This window comes from Hyperolius riggenbachi, chromosome 5, assembly GCF_040937935.1.
Source record: "Hyperolius riggenbachi isolate aHypRig1 chromosome 5, aHypRig1.pri, whole genome shotgun sequence".
NCBI classification, from domain to species: Eukaryota; Metazoa; Chordata; class Amphibia; order Anura; family Hyperoliidae; genus Hyperolius; species Hyperolius riggenbachi.
Window position 1 is genome coordinate 68574068 of NC_090650.1, and position 24087 is coordinate 68598154.

Here is a 24087-nt window from a genome sequence, read left to right on the forward strand (position 1 = left end):
CTGCAAGGGGCTGGAGGAAGCCCCAGGTAAATAGATCTGGGGGTAGCATAGATTGCCTGACATTTCCTTTAAAGGGGAACTGAAGTGAGAGTGATATGGTGGTTGCCATATTTATTTCCTTTCAAACAATACCAGTTGCCTGGCAGTGCTCCTGGTGTATTTGGCTGTAGTAGTGACTGAATCACACCTGAAACAAGCATGCAGATAATCTTGTCAGATCTGACAATAAAGTCAGAAACTGCTGATCTGCTGCATGCTTGTTCAGGGTCTGTGGCTAAAAGTATTAGAGGCAGAGGATCAGCAGAGAAACCAGGCAACTGGTATTGCTTAAAAGGAAATAAATATGGCAGCCTCCATATCCCTCTCACTTCTGTTGTCCTTTAAAGGGAACCTAAACTGAGAAGGATATGGATTTTTCCTTTTAAAATAATACCAGTTGCCTGAATCGCCTGCTGATCCTGTGTCTCTAATACTTTTAGCCACAGCCCCTGAACAAGCATGCAGATCAGGTGCTCTGACTGAAGTCAGACTGGATTAGCTGCATGCTTGTTTCAGGGTGTGATTCAGCCACTATTGCAGCCACAGAGATCAGCTGGACTGCCAGGCAACTGGTATTGTTTAACAGGAAACGTCCATATCACTCTCAGTTAAGGTTCCCTTTAAATCTAAGTGTTTTTATCTGCATGGGGAAAACACATTGGTCCTCAGTTTTCCTGTTCAGGCAGCGAGGGAGGTGGGGTTGGGGGGGGGGGCATCCAAAGTTTCGCAGGGGGGCCCAGTGATGTCTAGTTACGCCCCTGACTGAAAGGAATCAATCCTGTAAATCACATACTCTGGATGAACACTATAGCACTGGTGACGCCACTCATACATGTCAGGTTGTGCTCAGTGTGTTGTCACATAAGAATTGGCTTCAGCAGAAGCCAGGAATCCAGCATTCTTTGAATTCAACTGTAATTTAAAGAGCATAACGAGAACTGAATGTAAAGCAGCAATTTCTGCCACTCTTCATCTGGGCACAGAGATTCATAGGGTTGTGCCAGAGCAATTAAGATCTGGCCATTTACAGCTTCCACACAAAAGGCAAATGAGATCCTGTGCAATTATAATCAGATTGGAATTGTGCTGATTGAAGCTGATGAAGGTAAATACTGGTTATCCTAGCAGTGTAGGTAAGAGGAGTGCCGGTACAATGAAAGGCTTTCAGCAAAGGTAATTTGCAATTTCTGTTTCGCTTGACACATCGCGTATGGAGCATAGACTGGTGCAACATTCTGCACATGTGGCCGCGAGTAGCGTGACCTATAGGAAGGCAGCTTCCCTGTAGCTATGTAATGTGCTAGAATACCAATACCATTAAAGCATCTTACAGTGTAACTGTCCGGCATAAAATAAAAAATCAATTATTTTTATCTGGTAAACAATAAGGATGCTAACCAGGCAATCCAAAAGTTACAATCATTATTACTTTGCTTGTTGATAACTGATCATTCCCCAGTTGACTCTTATTTGGTGCACACAAAATTTGGTACACAAAAAGGAAGTTGCAGGGCATGCTGGGTTGTCCTTTTTTGCTTCTCTACTTCCCCTTAAGGTGGCCACACACGATTCAATAAAATAATCCGATTTTACAGCAATTCGATAAAAACGATCGGATCGCCCGAAAAAAATCGAAAGCTTTTTTTTTTATTCGACTGAAAAATCCGATCGGATTTCCCATTTTCTTCGATTTTTATCGATCCGGAATGCTAGATATTTTTCTTCAATCTTTCTAAAGATTGTATGGTGTGTGTTCGATTGTCTATTTATTAATACACACACCCTAGCAATTTTGTCAGAGTTTCCAATCATTGTTATCATTTTTATCATATTTATTCATAATTGGGGAAACATTGAACACAGGTGTGTGGTACATTGGTCATATTTTTGAAATGTTACAATCAGTCAGAAAAATTGATTGCAATTCTTAAATTGAACAGATATTTAAAAAATTGTATGGTGTGTGGCCACCTTTAGACTTAACTAATGCAGCCTGATTGGCTGAAGCATCTTTCCCTCCTGTTTTCCCCTCCCACACCTCTGTTCCTCTCTGATTGGCCAATATTTCTCATGCTGAGACAATGCACTTTATATAGTAAAGGGGCGGGAAAATCAGGCAGAGGTGAGTAAGGGGGGAAATTACATCAGGATTGGCTTCAAAATAGCCACAGTTAAAATGGGAAATGCTAAGAAATCACTAAAATCAAAATGTGGACAGTGCAATACATATGTTGTGTAAGTAGAGTAAGTATTTATCTACTTATATATGTGTTGTTGTTTTTTGTGAGATAGAATGGCTGACAGCTCCTCTTTAAAGCAAGCCTGAAGGGAAAATAAACTTATGACATAATCGATTGTATGTGTAATACAGCTAAAAAAATAAAACATTAGTAGCAAAGAAAGACTCTTATATTGTTTTCCAGTACAGGAAGAATTAAAAAAACTTTAGTTATATATCCAAAAGAGCTTCTCTGAGCTCTTCGACCCACTGGGTTGAATACAGTCCTGTTTTCTGGAGCACTTAAACAGCAAATAAACAGTGAAAGGCAGTTTGTGATAATGTATTACTGCAGGAAAGTTCAATGGGTCATTATTTCTGCTTTGTTTCATAGTTTAAAGAGAATCTCCAACCTAGAATTGAACTTTATCCCAATCAGTAGCTGATACCCCCTTTTACATGAGAAATATAATGATTTTCACAAACAGACCATCAGGGGGTGCTGTATGACTGATTTTGTGCTGAAACCCCTCCCACAAGAAGCTCTTAGTACCGCGGTACTCTGGGCAAACTGCCACAATGTAACAATGTTCACAGACAGGAATTAGCTGTTTACAGCTGTCTCTAACAGCCAAAACAGCTAGGAGCAGCTACATAACCTGCCCACAGTAACAATGTTACCATGTAATACATGTCAGAATGTGAATCTGGGAGAGGAAAGATTTTACAATGAGCAAACACTGACTAAATCATTTATACATAATTATGGTAAAAAATGAAGCACTTTTTTTACTACATTATTTTCACTGGAGTTCCGCTTTAAAAGACAGAGTGTGATTTTAAAACTACAACTGTAACTGCAGCTGTGACAGAAAGATGCAATCTTAAGGCCTCGTTCACATCATTTAGCGCAGATGGATGTGCAACGCGTCCGATCGCACGCCATCTGCGCTACTATGCGCTGCGCTGCAGATCCCATTCATTACAATGAATGGGATCTGCGCTGCGATTACCAAAAATGCGTGCAGCACGCGATAGCGCAATCGCGCTGCCACGCAGCGCATATGATGGGAACGGTAGAAGGGCTGTCTATGCCCTTCTACCATTCTTGCGCGTCGCACACTATACGCGCTGCCAAAATGCGCACGGCAGCGTGTATAGTCTGAACGAGGCCTTATAAAAAATCTTTGCTACTAATGTTGCATTCTTTATCCGTACTATAAGCTCAGACATCTAAAGAGGACAAAATGAGCTATCTTGAGGAGCTTTGATCCATGGGAAATTCTATTTGCATCTAAAGCCATGCAGGGGATTCCATAGTTCACAGGACAGGCTGTACGTAGTGTTTTAATCTCACCGAACTTCTGTCAAACAGAAATAAACCAGATGAAGAAACACAGGGATTCTAGAACATTAGGACAACATGCCATGATGATTGGCTGCATGGTCACTAAGATAAAAATAAGAGCTGTGTCATTCCCAGAATCATGGTTTAAGTGGACCTGAACTCAGAACTTTAAAGGGAAGCTGGAGCCAGTAAAATTATTTAAAATAAACACATGACGTAGCTGCAAATAAATATTTCATACTAACCTCGCTGTCAGTTCCACTCAGAAGCTCACCATTTTCTTCTTACAGTTATCCCTTCCAGTTATGACAAGATTTTGTCAGAACTGAAATATACAAGTTGCTGTCAGTTATATATCAGCAGCTGTCAGTTATATATCAGCAACTGTCAGTTACAACTGAATGTGCAAGGTAATGTCCTTGTATCGGTATGGCTCAAGTGGGTGATATTACAGTTTAACAGTGTTCTGACCAGGAAGCAGTTGTGGGGTAATGGCCATTTTTAAAATGGAGGATGAAAAATTCCTTTGATCTCATTGGGACGCAGGAGAGGAGAAAGAGATTGAGGAGTAGACTATACAGGAGGTAAGTATGACCTGTGTATGGCTATTTTGACTTTTATTTTCAGTTCAGGTTCTCTTTAAAAAAAAAAAAAAACATTTAGGCTAGGTTCATATTGGAGCTAAAATAGCTTACATTCCGCTCCGATGAGTGGAACGCAGCAGCGGAAGCAATGCTTTCCCAATGGGAAAGTTCACATTGCTGCGTTGCGCTCCCTTCCGCTCCCTGCGTACCGCTCACTGGAACAGACGTTCCCGACATGCACGATCCTTCCGCTTGCTCCGCTTTCACGGAGCGGAACGCAGTGCTGGAGTGGATGCGCTCCAATGTGAACCTGGCCTTATTTGTTACAGCTGATACAAATCCTGCAATAAATCTGCAGTGTGTCTACTTCCTGCTTCCATGGAAGCAGGCATAGGGTTAACATGCTGTGATTACAAATTAACTGCTCTGGTGAGGACTGCTGAGATTACTAGGCTGAGAGCTGACAGCTGAGAGATCAAATTTCACTTATGATTAGGCACTGGTGAACTCAGGGGGCTGTTCCGGGTGTCTGGAACCTCCCCCCTGCACTGAGCTGTGTATTCAGCCAGGGAAGCCCGCATAATATAAACAGCCTCATTCTCCCTCCCTTCTTACTTCTGGTGCTTCCCTCCAGCTAATAGAATGAGAGAGGCAGCCGAGCTTCCCTCACAACCCTCACAAGAAGATGCAGCCTACAGTGAGAGAATGTTGATTATGGAGTCCTGGACTCTCCACAGCACAGAAGTGTCAGACATGATGAAATTAGAGTGCAGGCAAGCTGGTAAATATGCACAGCATGATGCAGAGCTTGCCTGGACTCAGGGTCTGTGGGCAAACATCTGTCTGGTCTCTCCCCATTGTTATAATGACTGCATGTGTGGATAAGGTGTGGAACTGTGGATAACAAGCTGAAAAGTTTTTGACAGTCCCTAGACTCCAGGAGGGCTTCTTTCTGACTTGTGTGAGAGACTGACAGGGACAGGAGTCCGATTACAGGCAAGTAGCCTGTGTGATGTGGGACTTCAATACAGATAAGTTCTCTGCTCCATCTCCGGGGCTATTCTCAATTTCTCCACTCCTCTCTCTGGGCTAGTGCACGCCAAAATGACAATAGCAATCGCTAGCAATTTGTGAGTGTGATTTTGTGAAGTGATTTTCAGAGCGATTTTTGAATGAATTGCTCAAAAACATGCTACATGCAGTATACCTGCGATTTTGAAAAAATCACAACGCTGCTGTGGGAACACCCACATAGGGTAACATTAGCCAAGCGCTTTTCAAATCACTGTTGATTTGAAAAACGCTCAGAAGCACTCTTGGTGTGCACCAGCCCTCCCTCATTCACCTTTGTTTCCCTCTTCCCCTAGTGCTGGCTGGCTGACTGTGTGTTCTTGTCTTACAGGAAAGCTAAATAAAAGTGCAATCCTGGTGAGGCAAAATATTATTATTTAGTATTTATGTAGCGCCGACATCTTCCGCAGATGCATATATCCCTGCATCATATGGGTATCGCTTGCACTATGTGAAACTATGTAGCATATTCCACTGAATTGTCCAAACTAAGTCTATCTCCTGTTCCTCTCTTGGGGAGTTGTTCCAGCGCTGTCCCCCGTTCACATTTGCTGCTACCAGAAGCCCTCAGAAACACTCGTGTCCTTGAGTACTTCCAAAGATAGGCAGCTCCGTAATACGCCAGCGCACTTTTGTGCATGGGCAGTATGGAGCCACCTGTATTCGGAAGCACTCGGGACATACATGCTTCTGGACCTTTCAGGAACCCCCCCCTTAAAAATCCTGCGTTTGCCCCTGATTAGTCACAGATCAGGGGGAATTAGACAGGCTAAACTCTCTAAATACATACAGAGTGCATTTATCTCTGTTTTCCTTCTGTCCTGTACAAGAGTACAGGTCCACTTTAACTGCAGACTGATGTAAGATCTCAATTCTTTGACGTTATACTAAACGTTTATATGTTATTATTTCTTCATTAGGTATCCCTACCATATGCATTATTGTTTGGACAGTGACAAGGATTTATTTAGAGGATACTGGGTAAGTATGACGCTCACTGGCGAGAGTTTGCATCACTCATGTGGGTCTCAATAAAGAGCTACTGAATTGTAGTACCTGCATGTGACTTAAAGAGAACCCGAGGTGGGTTTGAAGAATATTATCTGCATACAGAGGCTGGATCTGCCTATACAGCCCAGCCTCTGTTGCTATCCCAAACCCCCCTAAGGTCCCCCTGCACTCTGCAATCCCTCCATAAATCACAGCAACGCTGCTGACAAACAGCTTGTCAGATCTGGCTGTGTTTATCTCTATAGTGTCAGTCTGCTGCTCTCCCCGCCTCCTGCAGAACTCCAGTCCCCGCCTGCATCTCTTCCCTCTCTGCTGATTGGAGGGAAGGGACAGGGGCAGGGACCGGAGCTCTGCAGGAGGCGGGGGAGCAGCCGAGACTGACACTACAGATGTCAACACAGCCCGCTGTGATTTATGTCTGATTGCAGAGTGCAGGGGGACCTTAGTGGGGTTTGGGATAGCAACAGAGGCTGGGCTGTATAGGCAGATCCAGCCTCTGTATGCAGATAAAATTCTTCAAACACACCTTGGGTTCTCTTTAAATAAGAAAAAAAGTGTAAGACTGCACTCTTTTACTTTGAAGTACTGTATCATATAGGCCAGCCTTTCTCAACCTTTGTACCCTAGAGCATACATGTCAAACTCCGGCCCGCGGGCCAAATCTGGCCCTCAGAGCCATTAAATTTGGCCCTCAAGTGGTTTCCCCACTTTGCATTATGTTTGGCCCTCTCTAGACCACCAGAGAAGCTGGTGAAGAAGGTGAAGCCCTAGAACACCAGGGAAACCCTTTGGGGGAGGTAGGGGAAAAGCACTAGGGAACTGTATAGGGTAGGGTGGCGCCCCACTAGACACCAGGGAACTGTATAGGAGTTGGAGGGGGAACATTAGACACCAGTGGACATTGAGGTTGGCCTGCAACTAGGTCCCAGTGTTCAATTTCAGCCCACTTTGTATTTGAGTTTGACACCCCTGCCCTAGAGAAACCCTGCAAATAACTTTTGGATCTCAAAGAACCTCTGCAAAGAATTTTTTCGATCTCGAGGAACCCCTGCATTTATTTTGCAGGAGGCGTGGTCTTTAAAAGTAGGTGAGGCTGTTTATTTCACTACCCCCTATTACAGTGCCACTGTCTTCTTATCCTAGTGCTTTTAATTAATGTGCTCATTATTAATATGACCCCTAATTTAGTGCTTATTTTTATATTATAATGTGCTCTATTATACTTCCTCCACGATGAAGGAAAATGCCAAGGAACCCCTGCGGAGTACTCGAGGAACCCTGCTTGAGAAAGCCTGATATAGGCATATCCTAGACAGGTTTATTCCACATGAACAAACTACGCGTTTTGTGTGTTACATTGACCTCCTTTACCTTTTCTTGACACAAGATAGGCACACAGTATATTACCAGATGAAGTGGGCCTTTGTTATCCACAGAACAAGCTTTTTTTTCCAAGAAAAATAAACCTGTCAAATGCTTCTAACGAGAGGCAAGGACTTACACTCCTATTCAGTCTTTACATATCTATTTTTTAGTGGACACTTCCAGCTATATGTTGATCTTACAGCTGGTTATCATAGATGTGGTACTTTAGGGAGGTTGAATAAGACTGTGCTAGGCTTCAGGCTGTGCAGCTCTACATTAGCAGAGCATAGTGAATGCTGATGTAGCGCTGCATGTGAATTCTAACAGACCTGGGAAGTTAAACTAACTGACTGAGCATTACATTGTGTCTTTAGGCACAGGGGTGCAATTAGAAATCACTGGGCCCCCCTGTGCGCACTTAAATGAATGTGTTTTCCTCATGCAGATAAAAACAGACAGCAGTGAAGCACTGCACGCATTTTCTCTATCATTACATTAGCTTCTGTGATAAAATGTGCGTGTTTTCACACACATGGTGTGCAGAAAACGCATACAGAAAACCGACAGACAAGTGTGCTCCCAGCCTCAGCTTATTACACTCATTCTGTCCCTCTCTGTTGGAGCAGAACTGGCTCTTCAGACTTCTCTAGCTTGACTACAGTACTTGGGGAGGGGTAGAGAGATTGGGGGCTGGGTGTCGTACACAAGAGCCTGCTGCACACTGAATAGGGACTTTCTACTCTGAATGATTCCTTATCAGTGGCTGAGCAGATGCAGTCATTAGAACAATTGTGCAGAGAGCAGAAAGCTTTTTCTCTCTGTGCCCTTAGTTGTCAGTCTCTCAGGAAAGGGAAAATAAACTTCTCCCCTCATGGGGCCCCCTGTGGCTTCTGGGGCCCCCTGCAGCTGCATCTCTTGCAGGGTCTATTGTTACACCCCTGTTTAGGTAAATTGCTTTATGATTTATATTGCTTTTGCTGAGCTGTTATTTTTTATTTTAATATTTTTTTCTGTTTGGCTTCTGTTTACATTTTCATGAAATAAAAATTTAGCATGCCCCGCCTCCTCCAAGCAATTTTTAACTCTGTTAACCCTTTCTCTCCCATGTTGGCTGATATTAGCAGAATAGCCAGGCTAGCCAGGGCGGGGCTCTGCCACCTAAACAATACCAGCGCATAAGGTCTATGACTTGAATTATAAAAATATAAAAAAAGAAAGGAAGAAAGAAAGAAACAATTCTTCTTGTCCCACCTCACTATCCACTCATAATTTAATAAGTCATTGTATTCCTCCAAGATCTTTCACAAATTTTGTTTGAAGATCCGCCTAATGACCGTCTGCTTCACTGCATGCACATTTTCTGCCAGAGCCCATATGTCCACTGATCTGGACCAATGATAATGGTATCATTGGTCAACTCATTGACAAAATGAGAGGCCCCGTGGAAAATTCTAAGATGATTTTTGCTGGAGGTTCTTGCTAATGGTGTTCTGCTGCTATACGTGACATTCAGGGAACCCCAGCAGAAGGGAGTATGTTGTGCTTCTTTTACATAAGTTCTACTTGCTTTGTTTTGCAGATGCTGGGACACAAATGAGCACAGTGTTCCATGGTGGGTTATAAGGATACCGATCATCGTGTCTATCATTGTGAGTAGATTCGCTTTTTACTTACCCTTAGAATTACCTGGCTATTTATTGATTATGATGCATTTATTTTGTTTTGTCTGAAACAATATACATTTTTACATCTTTTAAGCATCAAAGGGTATTTTTATTTGTACAGAAAAAAAATTAGAATAAAAGTTGTTGTCTAGTCGGGTTTTAAGAGTTCTTGTTTGATTGCTTGACTAGACTCAAAATTGAAAGACGTGCAATTTTTTTTTTTACATATTGAGTCGCTATAAGGTTTCATATTTTTAAGGCGGGACCAAACAAACAAACAAAAAAGCTTTGACCATTTTGCACCCATAGCATTATAAATAGAAAATACAACAATACTACCCGTTTACATCTCCACCATTATTTACATTTTTTTAGTGGTGTGTTGAATCAAATTCAGATTACCACCATCTTTGAAAAATGCAAATGCGATATTGCTGCAATTTTGTTTCCAAGTGTGATTCTGGGAGCCTGTGTAGTAGCTGTCCCAGCCTACAACATTCCTGCCTTGTCATGCCCTACAATAAATTAAATTTTAAATTCCGTACTTAAAATGAAAAAAAATAATCAGGATTTCATATTAAAATGTAATGTTAATTGTTGTGCAAAGCAAGATCAATCTTTTAATTGGTTTATATTTTCAATGGTTTTTATCACAAACTAATTATTAATTAAACAAAACATGTATAAGTTTGTGTGGGTCTAGTATATTTTTGGGCAGTCTCATTAGTACCTTCTAAGGACAGCAAGATACCGTTTGCCTAAATTCATAATTTAACTTAACCTGATAGGGATTCACAAACGTAATACTACATAGAATCAGATTTATTTTTTAAAGGCCTCTAAGATGAGAGATTGCGCAAAGCGTCAATACCGCTGTTTGTCTATACTTATTTTATAAGAAGAAGAAATACAGGGTGATACAATGGGTTGTGGCCATCACATAAGAAACGCTAGAGTATCTCGCATGCTTAGTTTGCATAAATTGGCTATGGTGAACTTCACTGATCATCTTTGCTGGTTAAACTTAATATTGATGACAGCATTGCACTTTTTTGACTGTCTCTATTGTGACTTAAAGAATATCCGAGGTGGGGAAGTTTAGATTTACTTACCTCGGACTTCTTCCAGCCCCTATCATTCTATCATGTCCCTCACTCTAGTTCTGCTGCCCTTCAGGGTGCTGCTGTCCCCTTCAAAAAATCCCCGACCACAGCTCTGGTTGTGAGCTACTACACTTGTGCTGGTGTGGCTGTGGTCTTCTTTTGATTGCGCTCCTTTGTCCAGGAGTGTTCTGCGCTTGCCCAGTTTAATAGAACTGTGCAAGCACAGAAAGCTCTTGGTCACGGGAACGCGAATGTAGAGTGGATGCGCTTTGCAGGGCAGCGGAACTACAGCAATGGACCTGATAGACTGCTAGGGGCTGGAAGAAGCCCCAGGTAAGTAAATCTAATCCCCCACGATCACCTTAGATAGCCTTAAGGCCGGTTTCACACTGTAAACTGGCGGCAGCAATGGGGTGTGTCGCTTCCGCCGCACCGCATCGCACAGCCAGAAACAGGCCTTCAGGGAATACCACAATACTACACGGTACTCCCCATTTGGCATTGGGTGAAGCAGGAAGTGATCCGCATACCCCGAAGCAGGACGTAACAACAGGTGCGCAAGTGCATGGAAGCGTATTGTAAAAATACACTTCCATGCATGCACGCCGCAATGTTGCATCGGTAATTTTCTTAAAATCCCTGTATCGCCATTCACTAACATGACTTCTGGGCCGATGCAGATCACCACAGCTCCCCACAGAAGATGCGTGGTAACATAGTTCTGGACCAGCGTTGGGCATGCAGCGAAAACGTCACTTCCGTTGCATTGCGCCGTAACGTGGGAGTATGGAAGTAAAAATACCGCACCACACCACCCCAGTTTGAAAGGGCCCTTAAGGTATCAGTGCATTGAATGTGCACCACCTATGGCTATGTTCCAGCTTCTTGATTTCACATGTAAAACATGCTCTGCAGAAATCCGTTGTTCTTGCTCACTGCAACCTATCAGCGTCCAACTGTTATTTTTAAATTGTTGGTTTACAAATGAAATAAGAAATGTAATTAGTTGGCAAGAATGAGATCAGCATTCTCTTCATGAGGCATTGCACGTTTGGTCTACCAAATGAGAAGATCATGTTCTTCCTGTATTCACATTTGTCTCTGGTTATCTTTTTAGGTCGCTGGAGAATAAATGTTTGCTGAGGACATAGTTCATTTAAGCTCAGTTCCCATTTTAGGTTCTCTAGCAGTAGATGTGAGTGAAAGGAAGGGAAGAACGTTGTCATATTTTGTTATTAAAATTGGGCAACTTTTGCAAACAATAATCTTGGCAAAAAGTTTATTTGTGAAAAGTGATCCTCTCCAGGGGCGTTTTTATATCTTCGTTGATGTCCACAATACTGCTGTTTTTCCGGATGAATCCAGAGCTGTCTGTGTTGGCTCCCAGTTCTGATACCTAACAGGAAAGTTGAAGTTGAAGTTCAAGCAAACTTGAAGCAAAAATAAACTGATGAGATAAACACAACTGCATGTGTACTTCTATACTCCTATGCTTAAAGAGAACCAGAGACGAAGCACCGTCATGTATTTTTTCATAAAAATCAATGAGAACATGACAGTAAACACCTACCATGCTTTTAGTTTCTTTCTTCTCTGCCTAATTACTCTGCTTTCAGCTGTGATAAGAAAGCCCGACTGAGCCAGTCTAAGTTTGACCTGGAATCAGATTAGCTGAGTCCGTCTGCAGTGTGAAGTCATTTAAAGCCCTCCCCCTCCTGGCTCAGCCTTCCTGCTTTGCATACACAGCATCACAGAGGGCTGTGATGAGAAGGGAGTGTTTGCTGCTGCCTAGAAATGCCTGCTGTTTCCTGTGTCTGCTATATATACTATATATATTGTATATGTATGTATTAGCCAAATTCATATTGTGCTGCTTGTAAAAGTAGTAGGTGGTTTAGGCTGGTTAGGAGATTCAATTGGTTCGATTGTGTACAATCATTACCTGAGGTAATGATTTCCTCCGCACTTCTGCCGCTCGTTCCAAGCCCTGGTCGGGGGAAATCCAGGTCGGGCTTCTGTGCTGCGGGAGGATGACGTCACCGGCTCTCCTCAGCGTGGCCGGGCGTGCGCATTAGGGCTCACTACACTGCGCATGCGTCCACCAAGCTAGGCTTACATGGGCATTGAATTAAATATAATACTTTAGTGGTCTCACAATTTATAAAGGACCTAATTGTGAATTCATCTTTTCCATCACTACTATAAAAGACATTTGTGCGTTCAACATAAGGACATAATTTGCATTTAGGACATTTATACATTCCGACTGGTCTCCTACGGTCCAGCCAGGTTGAGGGGTTCCTCTGTATCTCACTATGTACTAAATAACCTCTCAAATTAGGTGGCCTTCTAGCAGTAATAAGAGGGCGTGGCCCCACAATTTTGGCAACCTCCTGATCAGCAGTGAAAATGGGCCAGAATTTTGCAAGTAACTCACTCAAATTATCCCAATGGGATCCGAATCCGGTTATGAGCCGCGTATGTCCCTCCCCCTCCGCACTTCGCGGCATCCCCCTGGGGGCCAGCAAATATTGCCGGTCCTTGCCCCAGGCCCTCTTAAGTGCCTTACGCAATACTGAATGCGAGTAACCTCTGTCCCGGAATCGCTGGTACATCAAGCGAGACTCCTTCTTGAAGTCCTCATCTCTACCACAGTTCCTTCGTAAACGGAGGAACTGACCATAGGGGATAACTCTTTTAAGGGACACTGGATGATGACTGGCGGCATGCAGAAGTTTGTTACCTTCTGTGGGCTTGCGGAAGGACGTGGTCATAACTGTCTCCCCCTCCACTCTCAACATGAGATCTAAGAAGGAGATTTCCATACCAAATGTGTATGTCAATCTAATATTTCTATTATTTTGATTCAGCTTGGCCACGAATTCACCAAGTTCCACAGCTGTTCCAGTCCATGCCACCAAAACATCATCCAGGTACCTAATCCAGAGGGTGACGTGTGCACCATATTCGGGACTCGGAAATACCTCCTCCCGTTCCCAAAGTCCCAAATGGAGACATGCATAGCTTGGTGCACACGACGCCCCCATGGACGTACCCCTCAATTGGTGGTAGTATTGTCCCTCAAAAATAAAACAATTGCAGGTCAGAATCAACTCCATAGACTCAACAATGAAGGCATTGTGGGCCACTGCAGAGGGATGCCGCTCGCGGAGGAAGAGGGACATTGCCCGGAGCCCCTCCTCATGCGGGATCGAAGTATACAAAGATTCAACATCGATCCCCACAAGGAGGGACCCCGGGGGCAGCAAAAAAAACGTCCAGAACTCCCAAAACATCCCGTGTATCTTGTACATAGGATGGTAACACTTGTACCAATGAGCTGATATTTTTATCAATAAATTGACCCAATCTTTGAGTTGGACTACCCACCGCCGAGACGATGGGTCACCCCGGTGGGTCTACCATTGATTTATGCACTTTAGGGAGAACGTATATAGTTGGGATATTGTATGTAGTTACCATCAAGTACTCCCATTCCTGCTTAGTCAGAATGCCCTCTGCTAGTCCATCATATAATAAATCATTCACTCTGTCCTTTATGGATGGAAAAGGATTATCCCTGAGTTTGCGATAGGTATTAGTATCACCCAATTGTCGTTTTATTTCTTGAATGTATCTCTCCTTATCCATGAGGACAACATTGCCCCCTTTGTCACTAGGTTTTATAATCAATTTTTGGGCCTGTTGTAATTCTTTTAAGGCAATAATTTCCCAAGATGATACATTCTTGTCCCCATGGAGAGGAGAAAGTCTCAATTTCCAAAGTTCCTGCTCCACAGTGTCCAAAAATACTTTAACATTTCTATTTTGTGTAATGGGTGGCATATAAATGGATTTAAGCCGGAGGTTAGTATTTTGTGGAGGTGGGGGTATGAGTAAAGTATTGTCTTGCTGACTGACTTGGGAGGAAACCAAATTTACATCTATTGAACTATCATGTTGATTTAACACAGTTGTAGGATAATCATCTGATGTATGTTCCTGCATTAATGATTCCAAAGCTGCTAAGGTTTCTCTCTCACTCAATGTGAGAGGGATATAGCCCTGCAGCTGTTCCATAGATTCCCGAGAAGATTGTCCATAGGACAATTTCAGCAAAACTTTTCTCAGGAATAGATATATATCCTTGTAAATTTCAAAAATGTCACCAGAAGTGGTTGGGGAAAAAGACAGTCCTCGTTTAAGTAATGAAATATGTCTGTCCTGAAGTTGGAAGGCCGAAAGATTTATTATATTCCTGCCGGTCTCCTCATTTCTAGGTTCTATTTCCTCTGATTCCTGCTCCTGGTGACTCTGGCTGGTACCTCCTCGTCTATCTGCTCGTATTTGTCCTCCTGTTCTATCCCCATCCCTCCCCCATTCTTCCATTCTCCTCGACCTCCTCTTCCTCCTCTGCCTCGTCCTCTTCCTCTTCCTTTTCTGTTCCTCCCTCTTCCTCTCCTGTGGTGTTGCTCTCTTCTAAAAAAGTAACTGACTTTCTCCTACCCATGGAGCCATCAGTATCAATACTCGATGGTTCCAAACTTTCAAGTCCAGAGGAACCTTTTCTGCCCCTTCTTCTAGATTTTTTCTGTTCAATTCTATTAATTGGGTTCAGGACCTCGTCAGAGTCCCAACCTGCTAGATCTATTTGAAATTTTTGTTGCTTTTGTTTTTTAATACTTGCCTGGATTTTTTCAATCTGCCTTTTCAAACTCTCATTAAAAGAATTGAACTCAATATGGGCACTTAATGTGTTCAATTCGGCCACACTAAAGCAAACCTGAATTAAAAAATAAAAGTCAAAATACACATACACAGGTAATACGTACCTCCCGTGTATTCTACTCATCAATCTCTTTCTTCTCTCCTGCGTCCTTTTTGCACACTGTGATCAATGGAATTAATTCTCCAGCCTCCATTTTGAAAATGGCCATTACCCCATAACAGCTATCGGGTCAGCACACTGTTAAACTGTAATATCATCCACGTGAGCCATAGGGAAACATGGACATTCCCTGTCTCCTGCAACTAGTGCATCCAACTTGTATACACCACACAGTATCTTTATCCCATCCCTGGTATCCACGGTTTAGGAAGCACAGCTGAATAGATCCTTTCATCAGACAAATGTTACGGACCAGCACATATGCATATGGCTGTACCAATTCGACAAGACCAGGTTCCTGCAGCCTCTCCTCAGATGTTCATGTAAAGGCAAACAAAGTCTAGATAGTGTAATACTGTTTGCATCAGCAAATCCCTGCAGTCCACCACCAGATCCTGGAAACTTCCCCTCACCACACTGTGCCACCTTTAACCGGCAAGCAACCTATGCTCCTTACCGGATATGTTGGCTGACTCTGCACAGACAAGCAATCTCGCTTGTGTGTTACCCCCTCCTATGGGGTTCCTGGCGTCCCCAGCTGCTCAGCTTGCCATATACCTCAAAAGGGGTTCTGTGGGGGGATTTGAAAACCAAAACTGACACTTACCTGGGGCTTCTACCAGCCCCCTGCAGCTGTCATGTGCCCGCGCCGTCCTCTACGATCCGCCGTTCCCCGCCGCCATCACTGTTCAATTATTCGTCTAACTACACTAATACAACTGCGCCTGCGATACTGAGGCTGCGCAGTAAGCTCCTGGAGAGACGAGCGGGAGCTAGGACGCGTGCGGCCGCAGCCGCAATTGTATTCGTTTAGGACCAGGGCAATATTTAGCTCTGAGGACCTCCCCCCCTTCTTGCAGCATTAAGACAGAGCATGTCATGGCAGGCTTTGTCTTTTTATACAGGAAGTACTATTTAGTGTGGAGGGCCAAAGTATTTTTTGTTGCAAAACCAATTTCATGTGAAAAGCTGCAGCCAACAAATAAATATTAATTATTACAGGGTTACCAGTTATTATCTGCAGAAAAAATCTAATATAGTTATATTCATATCTGCAAAAAAAAAAAATCACCCCTGGCTCACAGAGGGAATTCAATTTAACCAATCAAAGCTTCCGATTGCTAATTACCGTAATTAACCAGCTGCCACCTACTTGATTGACAGTTTCTGGCTTTGTTAGGCTCAGTTCCTTTCTCTATTCGCATATATAGTTGTTGGTTTTTGGGGGTTTTTTTTTTAGCTCACGATCTTCTTTTTCTCTGCAGAATGCATCTGCTTAGATGAATGCAGAATTAAGGCTTGTAGCTTCAGACCTTGATTTCTCAATGGACCTTACAAAGTCCACACTATTCATTCTAACAGAAGCCTTGATGGTCTGAGTGGTTTCCAAGGAAGCACATAGCTTGCTAATCCATGTAGCCTTAAAGTTGACTTATCTTTGTTGCCTCCTTGGCAACCAGTCTATCATAAAAACAAGCATAAAAGGATATATATATATATATATATATATATATATATATATATATATATATATATATATATATATATATATATATATACACCAAGATTGTTTGGACCCAAAATGACATTAAAGACCTCAGCACACTTCTGTGCATTTCTCAGCAATGCATTTTAGTCTGTAACATTAATGTGTGGTTGAAATATGCACAAAAGCTTACAAGTAAGCTCAGATACTAAGAAGTGCATTTCATTTTTAAATTCCTTCAGCCAGTTGATAGTGTTCCACCCCCTCTTCATTGTGCTGAGCAAGGATAAGGAGCATGCCAGGGATGATGAGAATAGCTGCACATCTTTACTCTACACGCTGGGTGCCCAATAGGTCGATCGCGATCTACCGGTAGATCGCGTCCGCCTCCTGGCAGCGTCCTGTCATAATCTGAAGTTGCGCATTTGCGGCTGTCAGATTTTGCTGCCTTAGTAGCATCAGTGAAGAAGAGGGGAGAGGCGCGGCTAAAGGGGAGGCGTGGCTGAAGGGGAGAGGAGCAAATGAGGAGACAGGTCTCCTTCCCTCCAGGCTGTGTGACTCACACAGCATCTCCTCCCCTCCAGGCTGCCAGTGTGCACAGCATCTTCTCCCTTCCAGGCTGCCAGGCAAATGAGAACACTGGGCAAATAGGGTGGAGGATTGAACTGCTGGGATAGGGAGGGAGGTTCAGGACATGTAGTGGAGAATGCTTCTGCTGCTGCTATTCACTAGTGTTGGGCGAACAGTGTTCGCCACTGTTCGGGTTCTGCAGAACATCACCCTGTTCGGGTGATGTTCGGGTTCGGCCGAACACCTGATGGTGTTCGGCCAAACTGTTCGGCCATATGGCCGAACTAAGAGCGCATGGCCGAACGTTACCCGAATGTTCGGCTAGCGCTGTGATTGGCCGAACGGGTCACGTGTAGTGTTGGGCGAACATCTAGATGTTCGGGTTCGGGCCGAACATGGCCGAACTCCGAACATAATGGAAGTCAATGGGGACCCGAACTTTCGTGCTTTGTAAAGCCTCCTTATATGCTACATACCCCAAATTTACAGGGTATGTGCACCTTTGGAGTGGGTACAAGAGGAAAAAATTTTTTAGCAAAAAGAGCTTATAGTTTTTGAGAAAATCGATTTTAAAGTTTCAAAGGGAAAACTGTCTTTTAAATGCGGGAAATGTCTGTTTTCTTTGCACAGGTAACATGCTTTTTGTCGGCATGCAGTCATAAATGTAATACATATAAGAGGTTCCAGGAAAAGGGACCGGTAACGCTAACCCAGCAGCAGCACACGTGATGGAACAGGAGGAGGGTGGCGCAGGAGGAGAAGGCCACGCTTTGAGACACAACAACCCAGGCCTTGCATGAGGACAAGAAGCGTGCGGATAGCAATTTGCATTTTGTCGCCATGCAGTCATAAATGTAATACAGATGAGAGGTTCAATAAACAGGGACCGGAAACGCTAACCCATCACAGATGTTCATTGTTCATGTTACTTGGTTGGGGTCCGGGAGTGTTGCGTAGTCGTTTCCAATCCAGGATTGATTCATTTTAATTTGAGTCAGACGGTCTGCATTTTCTGTGGAGAGGCGGATACGCCGCCGATCTGTGACGATGCCTCCGGCAGCACTGAAACAGCGTTCCGACATAACGCTGGCTGCCGGGCAAGCCAGCACCTCTATTGCGTACATTGCCAGTTTGTGCCAGGTGTCTAGCTTCGATACCCAATAGTTGAAGGGTGCAGATGGATTGTTCAACACAGCTACGCCATCTGACATGTAGTCCTTGACCATCTTCTCCAGGCGATCGGTGTTGGAGGTGGATCTGCACGCTTGCTGTTCTGTGTGCTGCTGCATGGGTGTCAGAAAATTTTCCCACTCCAAGGACACTGCCGATACCATTCCCTTTTGGGCACTAGCTGCGGCTTGTGTTGTTTGCTGCCCTCCTGGTCGTCCTGGGTTTGCGGAAGTCAGTCTGTCGGCGTACAACTGGCTAGAAGAGGGGGAGGATGTCAATCTCCTCTCTAAAGTCTCCACAAGGGCCTGCTGGTATTCTTCCATTTTGACCTGTCTGGCTCTTTCTTCAAGCAGTTTTGGAACATTGTGTTTGTACCGTGGATCCAGAAGGGTATAAACCCAGTAATTGGTGTTGTCCAGAATGCGCACAATGCGTGGGTCGTGTTCAATGCAGTCCTAGGCCGAAGAGGTCATAGCCTAGGGTCACAAAACCTGTTTATTTGGGCAATTTCAATGATGGCGAGTCTGACGTACATAAATCGCAGCAATGGCCGTTAGCAACGTCTGAATCTCACGAAATGTCTCATGCAGGTAGAAGACATATTGTTAGACTTGGGCTCCAAAGATGGGTTCCCTACATCTCTGCAAACCAGAGTTACAGGGCTCCAAATTTGGTAAAATCCCCCATAGGCTTTCATTGGGCCTCCTATTTACAGTTCCAAAATCTCACATCTTTTCAAAGGGCAATTACTCAGCAGTGGCAAATTTTCTAGCATTGTAGGGACCCTTAGGGGGAACATGACTGGTGAGTTTCGGGCCCCTAGGCCAAAGAGGTCATAGCCTAGGGTCACAAAAACCTGTTTATTTGGGCTATTTCAATGGTAGTGATGGTGACGTACATAAATCGCAGCAATGGCCGTTAGCAAAGTCTGAATCTCACGAAATGTCTCATGCAGGTAGAAGACATATTGTTAGACTTGGATTCCAAAGATGGGGTCCCTACATCTCTGCAAACCAGAGTTACAGGGGTCCAAAATTGGTAAAATCCCCCATAGGATTTCATTGCCTCCCTATTTCACTTTCCAAAATCTCACATCTTTTCAAAGGGCAATGGCTCAGCAGTACCAAATTTTCTAGCATTGCAGGGACCCTTAGGGGGAACATGACTGGTGAGTTTCGGGCCCCTAGGCCGAAGAGGTCATAGCCTAGGGTCACAAAAACCTGTTTATTTGGGCTATTTCAATGGTAGTGATGGTGACGTACATAAATCTCAGCAATGGCCGTTAGCAACGTCTGAATCTCACGAAATGTCTCATGCAGGTAGAAGACATATTGTTAGACTTGGATTCCAAAGATGGGGTCCCTACATCTCTGCAAACCAGAGTTACAGGGGTCCAAAATTGGTAAAATCCCCCATAGGATTTCATTGCCTCCCTATTTCACTTTCCAAAATCTCACATCTTTCCAAAGGGCAATGGCTCAGCAGTACCAAATTTTCTAGCATTGTAGGGACCCTTAGGGGGAACATGACTGGTGAGTTTCGGGCCCCTAGGCCAAAGAGGTCATAGCCTAGGGTCACAAAAACCTGTTTATTTGGGCTATTTCAATGGTAGTGATGGTGACGTACATAAATCGCAGCAATGGCCGTTAGCAAAGTCTGAATCTCACGAAATGTCTCATGCAGGTAGAAGACATATTGTTAGACTTGGATTCCAAAGATGGGGTCCCTACATCTCTGCAAACCAGAGTTACAGGGGTCCAAAATTGGTAAAATCCCCCATAGGATTTCATTGCCTCCCTATTTCACTTTCCAAAATCTCACATCTTTTCAAAGGGCAATGGCTCAGCAGTACCAAATTTTCTAGCATTGTAGGGACCCTTAGGGGGAACATGACTGGTGAGTTTCGGGCCCCTAGGCCGAAGAGGTCATAGCCTAGGGTCACAAAAACCTGTTTATTTGGGCTATTTCAATGGTAGTGATGGTGGCGTACATAAATCGCAGCAATGGCCGTTAGCAACGTCTGAATCTCACGAAATGTCTCATGCAGGTAGAAGACATATTGTTAGACTTGGATTCCAAAGATGGGGTCCCTACATCTCTGCAAACCAGAGTTACAGGGGTCCAAAATTGGTAAAATCCCCCATAGGATTTCATTGCCTCCCTATTTCACTTTCCAAAATCTCACATCTTTTCAAAGGGCAATGGCTCAGCAGTACCAAATTTTCTAGCATTGTAGGGACCCTTAGGGGGAACATGACTGGTGAGTTTCGGGCCCTTAGGCCGAAGAGGTCATAGCCTAGGGTTACAAAAACCTGTTTATTTGGGCTATTTCAATGGTAGTGATGGTGACGTACATAAATCGCAGCAATGGCCGTTAGCAACGTCTGAATCTCACGAAATGTCTCATGCAGGTAGAAGACATATTGTTAGACTTGGATTCCAAAGATGGGGTCCCTACATCTCTGCAAACCAGAGTTACAGGGGTCCAAAATTGGTAAAATCCCCCATAGGATTTCATTGCCTCCCTATTTCACTTTCCAAAATCTCACATCTTTTCAAAGGGCAATGGCTCAGCAGTACCAAATTTTCTAGCATTGTAGGGACCCTTAGGGGGATCATGACTGGTGAGTTTTGCCACTGCTGAGCCATTGCCCTTTGAAATGGTGTGAGATTTTGGAACGGTAAATAGGAGGCTCAATGAAAGCCTATGGGGCATTTTACCAATTTTGGACCCCTGTAACTCTGGTTTGCAGAGATGTAGGGACCCCATCTTTGGAATCCAAGTCTAACAATATGTCTTCTACCTGCATGAGACATTTCGTGAGATTCAGACGTTGCTAACGGCCATGGCTGAGATTTATGTACGCCACCATCACTACCATTGAAATAGCCCAAATCAACAGGTTTTTGTGACCCTAGGCTATGACCTCTTCGGCCTAGGGGCCCGAAACTCACCAGTCATGTTCCCCCTAAGGGTCCCTACAATGCTAGAAAATTTGGTACTGCTGAGCCATTGCCCTTTGAAAAGATGTGAGATTTTGGAAAGTCAAATAGGGAGGCAATGAAATCCTATGGGGGATTTTACCAATTTTGGACCCCTGTAACTCTGGTTTGCAGAGATGTAGGGACCCCATCTTTGGAATCCGAGTCTAACAATATGTCTTCTACCTGCATGAGACATTTCGTGAGATTCAGACTTTGCTAACGGCCATGGCTGAGATTTATGTACGCCACCATCACTACCATTGAAATAGCCCAAATAAACAGGTTTTTGTGACCCTAGGCTATGACCTCTTCGGCCTAGGGGCCCGAAACTCACCAGTCATGTTCCCCCCAAGGGTCCCTACAATGCTAGAAAATTTGGTACTGCTGAGCCATTGCCCTTTGAAAAGATGTGAGATTTTGGAAAGTGAAATAGGGAGGCAATGAAATCCTATGGGGGATTTTACCAATTTTGGACCCCTGTAACTCTGGTTTGCAGAGATGTAGGGACCCCATCTTTGGAATCCAAGTCTAACAATATGTCTTCTACCTGCATGAGACATTTCGTGAGATTCAGACTTTGCTAACGGCCATGGCTGAGATTTATGTACGCCACCATCACTACCATTGAAATAGCCCAAATAAACAGGTTTTTGTGACCCTAGGCTATGACCTCTTCGGCCTAGGGGCCCGAAACTCACCAGTCATGTTCCCCCTAAGGGTCCCTACAATGCTAGAAAATTTGGTACTGCTGAGCCATTGCCCTTTGAAAAGATGTGAGATTTTGGAAAGTGAAATAGGGAGGCAATGAAATCCTATGGGGGATTTTACCAATTTTGGACCCCTGTAACTCTGGTTTGCAGAGATGTAGGGGACCCCATCTTTGGAATCCAAGTCTAACAATATGTCTTCTACCTGCATGAGACATTTCGTGAGATTCAGACTTTGCTAACGGCCATTGCTGAGATTTATGTACGCCACCATCACTACCATTGAAATAGCCCAAATAAACAGGTTTTTGTGACCCTAGGCTATGACCTCTTTGGCCTAGGGGCCCGAAACTCACCAGTCATGTTCCCCCTAAGGGTCCCTACAATGCTAGAAAATTTGCCACTGCTGAGTAATTGCCCTTTGTAAAGATGTGAGATTTTGGAACTGTAAATAGGAGGCCCAATGAAAGCCTATGGGTGATTTTACCAAATTTGGAGCCCTGTAACTCTGGTTTGCAAAGATTTAGGGAACCCATCTTTGGAGCCCAAGTCTAACAATATGTCTTCTACCTGCATGAGACATTTCGTGAGATTCAGACGTTGCTAACGGCCATTGCTGCGATTTATGTACGTCAGACTCGCCACCATTGAAATTGCCCAAATAAACAGGTTTTGTGACCCTAGGCTATGACCTCTTCGGCCTAGGACTGCATTGAACGCGACCCACGCATTGTGCGCATTCTGGACAACACCAATTACTGGGTTTATACCCTTCTGGATCCACGGTACAAACACAATGTTCCAAAACTGCTTGAAGAAAGAGCCAGACAGGTCAAAATGGAAGAATACCAGCAGGCCCTTGTGGAGACTTTAGAGAGGAGATTGACATCCTCCCCCTCCTCTAGCCAGTTGTACGCCGACAGACTGACTTCCGCAAACCCAGGACGACCAGGAGGGCAGCAAACAACACAAGCCGCAGCTAGTGCCCAAAAGGGAATGGTATCGGCAGTGTCCTTGGAGTGGGAAAATTTTCTGACACCCATGCAGCAGCACACAGAACAGCAAGCGTGCAGATCCACCTCCAACACCGATCGCCTGGAGAAGATGGTCAAGGACTACATGTTAAAATGAATCAATCCTGGATTGGAAACGACTACGCAACACTCCCAGACCCCAACCAAGTAACATGAACAATGAACATCTGTGATGGGTTAGCGTTTCCGGTCCCTGTTTATTGAACCTCTCATCTGTATTACATTTATGACTGCATGGCGACAAAATGCAAATTGCTATCCGCACGCTTCTTGTCCTCATGCAAGGCCTGGGTTGTTGTGTCTCAAAGCGTGGCCTTCTCCTCCTGAGCCACCCTCCTCCTGTTCCATCACGTGTGCTGCTGCTGGGTTAGCGTTACCGGTCCCTTTTCCTGGAACCTCTTATATGTATTACATTTATGACTGCATGCCGACAAAAAGCATGTTACCTGTGCAAAGAAAACAGACATTTCCCGCATTTAAAAGACAGTTTTCCCTTTGAAACTTTAAAATCGATTTTCTCAAAAACTATAAGCTCTTTTTGCTAAATTTTTTTTCCTCTTGTACCCACTCCCAAGGTGCACATACCCTGTAAATTTGGGGTATGTAGCATGTAAGGAGGCTTTACAAAGCACAAAAGTTCGGGTCCCCATTGACTTCCATTATGTTCGGAGTTCGGGTCGAACACCCGAACATCGCGGCCATGTTCGGCCTGTTCGGCCCGAACCCGAACATCTAGATGTTCGCCCAACACTACTATTCACTAGGCTTTGGGGGGCAGGTTGGTGGAGGGTGGTGGGAAGAATCCTTATGTATGCTGCGTGGAGGGGGGGGGGGGGGGAGGCAA

At 44.1% G+C, this 24087-nt stretch overlaps 1 protein-coding gene across 2 annotated transcripts in view; it reads left to right on the forward strand.

Annotated features, from left to right (window-relative positions):
• Positions 1-24087, forward strand: part of VIPR2 (vasoactive intestinal peptide receptor 2) — a 171198-nt gene that overhangs the window by 126844 nt on the left and 20267 nt on the right. For both annotated transcript variants that reach the window (XM_068235839.1, XM_068235840.1), the window contains exons 8-9: positions 6181-6241; positions 9216-9285. In XM_068235839.1, coding sequence (XP_068091940.1) covers positions 6181-6241; positions 9216-9285 — 131 coding nt within the window. The remainder of the gene's footprint in view (positions 1-6180; positions 6242-9215; positions 9286-24087) is intronic.